Below are 9006 nucleotides of genomic sequence, written 5' to 3' on the forward strand. Positions count from 1 at the left end.
TAGCTACTGTTTTCTTTAGTTATTACTTAATATAATTTATGTAATAATAACGTATTTAACCTGATTCATAACCTACCTAAAAGATGAATTTAATCTACTAAGTTTATTCTTAGAATATCGGAGAGTGCACTAGAAATCCATATTTAGAGATGGCATTGGCATGAATGCCCGTATTAAAGCAATATAAAAGTAATTTAGGTTTTCTTCCATACAGGTCATCATAAACTAGATATGAAAAGCTAACGTGGTATAGTCGCTCTATCTCAGATGTAAATACTATTTTTCAGCCAACCAGTGAATATCCAAAACTAATATTTCTTATTCTCATTTATAATCATCTTCCTTCATTACGCCTAACACCTACTTAGTTTTAGCAGTTAATGTAATTTTATCATTTGATAGAACAAAACAGTCTTCACAATTTTTGACTACCTGTTTTTAAAATTATTATAAGCAGAGTTTTAAACAAAAGAACGAAATCATAACTCTGGTATTAACGATGTTCTTACTCCTTGAAGTTAGCTTTTTTTTACTGAAATCTGTTGCTCCTATAGGTTTAAGTACAGGATGAAACAGGAATTACAAGTCAGTGACAGATGAACAGTAGATGGCTGTAACAAATAAATACTTGATGCTGTGTACACCATACAGCTGGTGTCTTCAGAGAACCGAAATCTATGTTATGTATGAAGTGAAGAAGTAAAAACAAAATCAATACATATAATATTAATTTTTATTACAAACATTCATAGAATACTCTAATTTCTAGCAGGGAAAAAGTAACAAAACAACTAACAAACATTTAGTAAATGATATATATAGAGATGATAGTACCAAAAAAGAATGGAAACAAGAATATATGGATGATCATCCACGCACTAATTTCAACATTAAAATTTAATGTTACACTATAAAATATATACTTGACTTTAATATTATTTCAGTTGAAAGTTATATATTCATGACTGTGGGTATATAGTTTGTTTATCATAGCACCATGGTCGTGTCAGGGTAGGCATTTCTAGTGCAATTAAGAGCCTATGACTTACATACAATGAAAATCAAGTTTAGACAAAATATGTCTTGATTATTACAGCTATTAACGACTTTCGCAACAAGGACGATGTAAATGACCGACCTCGTAATCATTTTGTCCTCAATTATTTTCAGTGTAACTTTGTGTAGGGATGATCTATGTGTAGCTGTATCATCCATATATTCTTCTTTGTATTTTTGTTTTGCACTACCATCTTTACATCTCTACCATTTGACATTTACAAAAACTTTTATGTTTGTGTTTGAATTTCGCGCAAAGCTATTCGAGAGGTATTTGCGCTAGACGTCCCTGATTTACTAGTACTCTTTTACTAACAAATAGTGGTATCAAACGTATCATTATAACGTCCCCACAGCTGAAAGGGCGATCATGTTTGGGGGATGAGGATTCGAAACCTCAAATTATGAACAAATTAACATTTGAAATAATTTGTGAGCAATAAACGTTATGCGCAGTTGATAGTAAAACCCAAATACACCTTGGTAATACAAAGTCAAGTAACACTATTAAATTAGAAGTAAGTAGATATGAAACAGTACTAGTATATTTTTAAGATTATTAGCTTCTATATCTGTTGATGTAGCTATTTTATTTTCTGTCAAGATGTGTGATTTTCTCGAAGAAGATTTTTTGAGAAAACAAGTGAAATCGATCAAAACATTATCTCATTATATCACTAATCTGAAGCGAGCCGGCGAAGGACTAGGAGAGTATATGTTTGACAAGGAAAGTCTGAAGTGTGAAGACGAATCTACAGAGGAAAGATTACATTGTTCACAAGAAAAAGATTGAGGAAGCATTATTGACAAGATAAAGTAATTGACAAGATAAAGAATAAATAAACCTCAAAATTTTCCTAAATTTGTTTCGATGAATCTAACACTGAAAATTTGTTTTTCAGTAACCTTGGTGATCTGTTAGTATAGCTTATTTTGCCCGAAATATTATTATGTTAGTAGTTAAGTACAATTATGGTATTTTAAAATTTACCTTTAACCTGAGAAAACTTATTTTTCTTAAGTGTTACAATTTTTTAATGTGGTATATATAATTAGTTTCAATTGACTAATGTTTCTAATGTTTTGGATTTTTCTGATTTTTCTCTCAGAACTTAAATCTAATGAATAAATAGACATGAACTCAGACAAAGCAGAGTGCAGTTGTTTGTTATTTGCAATTAATTATTATTTTTCTTTCTGAATAATTGTTATAATTGTTCGACCTATAAAAGGTTGTATTTTTTTCTGTACTCATTCTATGCCTTACTCAGGGCCAAGGGGTTAAGGCACTCGATTCGTAATCCGAGGGTCGCGGGTTCGAATCCCCGTCACATCAAACATGGGGCGCTCTAATGTGACGATCAACCCCGCTGTTCGTTGGTAAAAGAGTACCCCAAGAGTTGGCGGTGGGTGGTGATGACTAGCTGCCTTCCATCTAGTTTTACACTGCTAAATTAGAGAAGGCTAGCGCAGATAGCTCTCGTGTAACTTTGCGAGAAATTCAAAACAAACCAAAACCCTTACCGTGAATAATTCTAACCAGTAATATTTTTCTTCTTCTGGACTAAAAGTTATATTAAACTTAAGATGTATTTGAACTACCTTGAAATGTTGAATATTTTACTTTATATATCTTATTTGAACTACCTTGAAATGTTGGATATTTTACTTTATATATCTTATTTGCAGTTTTTTTATAACTTTTCGAGATTTTGGATTGGAAAATTTCCCTCAATTTTACGTCAGCACTCTTCACGATAAAAATTGTTTGGTTTTAGGCTTAACAGTCATAGCCTTAAAGTATATGCAGAGTATACAACGTTTTAAAGCTTAAGTACCATGTGGTTCGTCATAGCTATCCTTTTAAATCTTCCCTTGCAATAGCTAAAATTCTAAAAATTCCTTATTAGGCTTTACTCTTAACGAAGTCACCAATTCTCACCCCTGAGGTACTCTAGTAATAAATAATGTTCAGATTGATTGAACTTTATTAATAACAAATGTTCAGCAAAATGTTAATATAAGAAAGAAAATAAGCTGTTTTGACAGAAATTAACAAATTCTTATATTATTGTAAATTAATGCAATTTTTGGCATTCACTTCAAACAAAATTTTGTTTACAAGTTTTCAAATTGTGAAGGTATCAATAACGATATAAAAAGCATCTAGGACTTTGTATATCCTGGTGATGTTTATAATGCGAGAAATCTAGTTTCGATACAAGCAATGAGCAAAGTGCAGGTACTCCTTTGTGTAACGTCGTGCTTAGCGGGAAACAACATTTTGTTAATGTCCAACGATTTTTTAAATATTTTGACTCTGTTTCATACACACTTTTAAGTTTTTAAATACTTAATCTAATTTGTATAAAACCTACATAATCTATATAAAAGCCAGTGCGTCACGTCACGCTTGATTTCTCGAAATAAGAGGAGTCACAAAAGCCAAAATGCGTTTATCCAGATAGAATAGTTCGATTACTGTCTGCGAATTTTACTGACGGAGGTACAAGGGGCCATGAAACCTAATAAGTGTAGTAAGTATTGGTACAATAAACCTAAAGATATAGTGTGGGATCATCTAGCCCTGAGCTAAATATATAACATTTATCATCTTTAACAGTTTATACACGTTTTTCTATGAATAACCACAAGTCGTAAACTCTTCCTTTTTCGGTAACAATATGTTTAGTGTAATTTTAAAATATTGTGACGTTGCTAACTTCCCAGTTTCTGGAGTTCTATATCAAATGGTTTAGTAGACTGACCTCAGTGATGAGCCCAAACGAGCCGTTTTTTGCATATAAAGTAGACTGACCTGTATTTGTATATATATGGAATGCACAATTTCGTTAATTTTTTTTGTATGTAGTAATAGAAAACGCGAGATTCTCAATTTTACTTTTGTTATAACTTTAAATGGCACAATATCGTAAACATCATCTAGTCACGTTGTCATGTTTTTTTCATTGTATGCTATAGACCGATGCCAACACGTCTTAACTTTAAAAAATGACTAACAGTCAAATTAGATATTATATTTAGTTTGTCCTAATGGAATACCAAACTGTCCAATAATGTTAGCTGTGAAGTACTTCGTGAATGTGGTAAGATGTAGTTTAAAATGTTATCAAAAGATAACAGCACTCTACAGCAAAGTTTGTTTTCAATTATTTTCGCAAAGACATAATGGCTACCTACAATAGCTGTTACTAAAATAGCAGTAATAGACTAGAAAGAACACCACCCATCGCCAATTTTTGTGATACTCTTTTAGAAACGAATAATGGGATTGACTGTCTAATTATTCAATATATATATGATTTCTGTCAAACTTTATTCATTGAAAGACCGGAAACCAGACATCTTTATCATTTTAAATTAAAATGGTTGAACACAAAAGCATTGTAAAAAATTAAACATATTACAACTTTTGAATCGTATTTCAATAGATATGTAATCTTCTTGGTGACTCTGTTTCCTTCACTTTTAAATTTTTGGAAGAATTCTATCCCTGTGATGACGTAATGTTACTTTAAGTTTGGAAGTGTTTTGTCGTCAACATTTATGGATCCTACATGACCTCTCTTGTTTAATTACTCTAAGTTAATTTCCCAAAACGACAAACGATCATCGAATTTGCGACCCCGCATGTCTGCAGACTTACAACGCTAGAAAATGGGTTTCGATATCCGTGGTGGGCAGAGCACAGATAGCCCTTTGTAAATCTTTGTGCTTCAAACAGAACCACAAAACGAATATGCGACTCTGTGAAGCAATAAAGTTAATTTTAAAATTATTATATATTTTGTTTTTTCGAGCGATAGCGTCTCTCATGGCCAAATTTGTAAGTCACAGAATGTGATGTATTGCACATATATTAAAATGACCCTTTAAAGTAATTATAACTGTAAATTGTTTTCACTTTAGATAGTTTTATTTGAATTAATTTCTGTACAGAACTGTAAACTAAGGAAAGAGCGCAGTAAAAATAAGAAACATATTCAACATATTTAATAATTTAAAATTGTTTAGTTTTAGCTTCTTAATTTATGTACAGCCCCCTCGCAAAGTGACAGAGCAATATGTCTGAAGGCTTAAAACGCTAAAATTCGAATTTTAATGTTCGTGGACCGTGGTGGACGCAGAACAGATAGCCCGGTGCGTAATTCTGTGCTTATCTACAAACAAACAAAATCAAAATATACATAATAATCGTAATAAAAAGTTTGTTGGAAAATAAAGCCCTATTATCCAATAACAGTGTAGCCCACGTAGTTACTTCTTCCATAGTGATATAATTTTTTAGGTGTTAACAATTTATAAGATTGTTGGTTGTTTTTGAATTTCGCACAAAGCTACTCAAGGGCTATCTGTGCTAGCTGTCCCTAATTTTGCGGTGTAAGACTAGAGTGAAGGCAGCTAGTCATCACCACCCACCGCCAACTCTTGGGCTACTCTTTTACCAACGAATAATGTGATTGACCGTCACATTATAACGCCCCCACGGCTGAAAGGGCAAGCATGTTTGGCGCGACGGGGATGCGAACCCGCGACCCTCAGATTACGAGTCGCACGCCTTAACACGCTTGGCCATGCCGGGCCGTAATTTATAAGAATGTGGCATATATATCTCAACAGTAAGTTTGAGGACTTGTAACGCTAATATTTCTGCATTGGGCACAACACAAGTACTCCATTCTCCATTTAATAATGAACACTTGGATATTTATCATATAACTATTTAATACGCAGAATTTAAACCAATAAAATGATATACAAATAATCAAGTTACCTTGTCTAAGGCCTGGTATGGCCAGGTGGTAAGAGCGGTCTACTCGTAATCTGAGTGTCATGGGTTTGAATTTTCATCACACCAAACATGCTTGCCCTTTCAGCCGTGGGAGCGTTATAATGTTTCGGTCAATCCCGCTATTTGTTGGTGAAGAAGTAGTCTAAGAGTTGGCGGCGGGTGGTGATAGCCAGCTGCCTTCCCTCTAATCTTGCATTCTTAAATTAAGAAAGGCTAGCGCAGATAGCCTTCGTGTAGCTTTGGGTGAAATTCAACAAACAAAAAAATACTTAGTCTAACTTGATTTTTTACAAGTTGCCATCTAGTGGTAATGTTTTAAGTTAGACACATTTTTCGTGTGAACGGACGCATCAATGAAAGTTAAAGGTGTTTCTGTAGCTTCAAAATATGTCCTAAATGTTTTGTTTTCTTTTTCAGAAAACTTATTACAATTACTTGAAATATATACAAAACATGGTAAGTCTGTACATTTTAGAAACCTTAGCTTTAGTTTGGCTAAGTGTTGTTAAGGATATCAATAAACCTAAACTAATTCAGCTTGTTTCATTGTACGAACATCCAGTCAATTCTTCACACAGTTCCAAAGCTAACAGGGCCAAACTCAGCGGACAATCTTGGTGGTATTCTTATCTATGGGGCGCGTGCGCATGCGCACGCTAAATTACTACAAAGGAGAAGCTAAAACGCCACCGCAAGGTACCTAAGCATGATGGGATCGAGGAGTAAGTTTCTTTTGGATATCACGTGTGCCATGTTTGCACTCCTATTGGGCTAGCTATAGAAGTAACCAAGGGTAATAGAGGAGTCTAATTGGTCCCTCTGTGAATAATAATAAGACCCGCACCAGGAACGAGAGTATTTTAGGCTAGTCTGGGTATTCCATTTATTTGCCTCGCTAATAAAATTACCAGACATTTGGCAACAGATATACAGCGGCGTATTTAGGTATGGGCTATAGGAGTTTAAGCCCATTGATAATTTTATTCTATGTAAAATTCTATGGGATGTAGGGCCCACAAAGATGATTAGCCCCTGAGCCCGCACAACCTTAAATCCTCCACTACAGTTATATATAAGTAACAAATTTTATATTATTTATAAATTATAACACAAAAAATGTAAAATTTTTCATATACCGGATATTCCAACCTTACGATCGTTAGGCCGAATGTGAGCTCGGCATGGCCTGGTGGTTAGGGCACTCGACTCGCAATCCGTGGGTCGCGAGTTTGAAACTCGTCGCTGACACGTTCGCCCTTTCAGCTGTGGGGGCGTTATAACATTATGGTCAATTCCCCTTGTTATTGGTAAAGAGTGGCTCAAGAGTTGGCGGTGGGCGACATGACTAGATGCCCCTTCTAGTCTATCAGTTTAAAATTAGGGACAGTTAACGCAGGTAGCCTTCTAGCAAGTTCGCCAAAATTCAGGAACAAAGAACCAAACTATGCCGCATAACGCGAATGTTAGTGTGATGGATGTCTTATTTTATATACAAACATTTAAGTTATGGTGTAAATCTATCATAGAAAACCCTATCCTTCCATCATTAACACCCAGCAAACCACTAGTCTCCCTTTAAATCATCAAACTTCTTAACGGTGGGGCCTCGCATGATCAAGTGGTTATTGTGACCGGATTGCAAATCCGAAAGTTAATGGTTTGTGTGTCATACTTTAAGGCTGTCAGCGCTATTCGACCAGAGAAAGCAAACAGCCATCAAAGCAAATGTAATAAAAATTGTAATATAAAGTATTGTATTCAAGCGGAAACTAGTTATGAATATCATTTAATGTGTAATTAATAAGTATTTGAGGTTGGGTGAAAGGTCCAAGACAGCCTCTTTCGATATGAGATCCTATAAACCAACTTAAACAAACTTTAATTCTTTAAAAACGTTGTCTTAGTTCGATCTAAGTTTCAGCCTCCTGTTTTCATTTTCTAATTTTGATGGTTATATTATATAATGATACATTTTAAAGAAATGTTGTTGTTTTTTTTAAACCGCAAGTGTTGGGTATGACCTGCTAACTAGTATTAGGATACCAATTGATTAGTCCAACGTTCGAGACGTGATGCCATTGAACACACTTCCACAAATCAGCTCTGGGAACAGGTAATCTCCCTAGTCGTTCAGAGATCCGGAAAAATCTCGCGTGTTGCGGTGGACGCTGTCACCTGGCTGCCTTCCATCTTGTCAGTAGTTAAAAACTGGGGAAGTCTACTCCTGAGCTCAGACAAGTCTGTTTAGTCCGGAGACACAGTCAGTGCCGTTCAAGCCCAAATTTGTCAATTCCAATAAATATATATATATATATATATAAGTAAAGTGTCTCAAAAGCTTAGCACCAGAACCCGTCACATGTTCCATTCCACTGTATTAAAACATACTTGCTCAACTGTTTCCTAGGATTTTCTACAAAATGTATGCTCTTCATTTTAATCGATTTGGTTAATAGCTTCTCTGAAATTAAAATACAGTATATCTCCTTGGTAACCGCGTGCTACCGCGAGACTTATGTCCTTTAAAAATAAAAAAGAACTTGTGGAAAAGTTACAGCGTCAAGCTGAAAGAAAAAAAATATACCAATGTCTTTCTAGTTGTTAATGTTTTCTCATTATACTGTTATTAGATTATATCGAGAGAACCTAAACGTACATAGACTGCACGTTTTACATTTGTTATAAGTTTCGTCTCAGCTTAATTAACTGTTATCGCAGAGAGTTAATTAAGATAATTATTTTATTGCTCGTCCTAGTATATTTTACAATTTTAAATCAAAGTTCCGCGCACGCACACACAAACATTTTAAAAATTAAACCTTGAGTTCTAACAGAAGGTTTATTAGCAGAACAAACCTTCGATGTCAGTTTTGCAATTCCAGAGACAGAGATAAATTGAGAATGTGTTACGAAATGTACAACGTTGAACTTTTATTTATTACAGGCTATGCACACCGTTTTAACCACATATTTTTGAAACTATGTAAAGAACTAACTTGGAGCACACGTAACAACTTCGTAGTTCGAGATCCGATGAAGTAATCGTATTTAAAACATTGTTTGCAACAATTTCTCCACCCACTAACCGCTAGAGGAAATAACAGCAGTTGTCAAAGTTAAAACAACAGTGGAGACAT

The 9006-nt window shown here is 34.4% G+C and overlaps 1 protein-coding gene across 9 annotated transcripts in view; it reads left to right on the plus strand.

Annotated features, from left to right (window-relative positions):
• LOC143247295 (soma ferritin-like) overlaps nt 1–2483 on the plus strand; it is an 83409-nt gene extending 80926 nt beyond the window's left edge. For 5 of the 9 annotated variants that reach the window (XM_076495086.1, XM_076495085.1, XM_076495087.1 and 2 more), the window contains one exon: nt 1661–2237. In XM_076495086.1, coding sequence (XP_076351201.1) covers nt 1661–1849 — 189 coding nt within the window. In that variant the 3' untranslated portion in view covers nt 1850–2237. Of the gene's footprint in view, nt 1–1660 lie in introns of all 9 variants that reach the window. The other 4 variants (XM_076495080.1, XM_076495082.1, XM_076495081.1 and 1 more) reach the window with 4 other exon arrangements.
• The last annotated feature ends 6523 nt before the right edge of the window (nt 2484–9006 follow it).

This window comes from Tachypleus tridentatus, chromosome 3 (genome assembly GCF_004210375.1).
Source record: "Tachypleus tridentatus isolate NWPU-2018 chromosome 3, ASM421037v1, whole genome shotgun sequence".
NCBI lineage: Eukaryota > Metazoa > Arthropoda > Merostomata > Xiphosura > Limulidae > Tachypleus > Tachypleus tridentatus.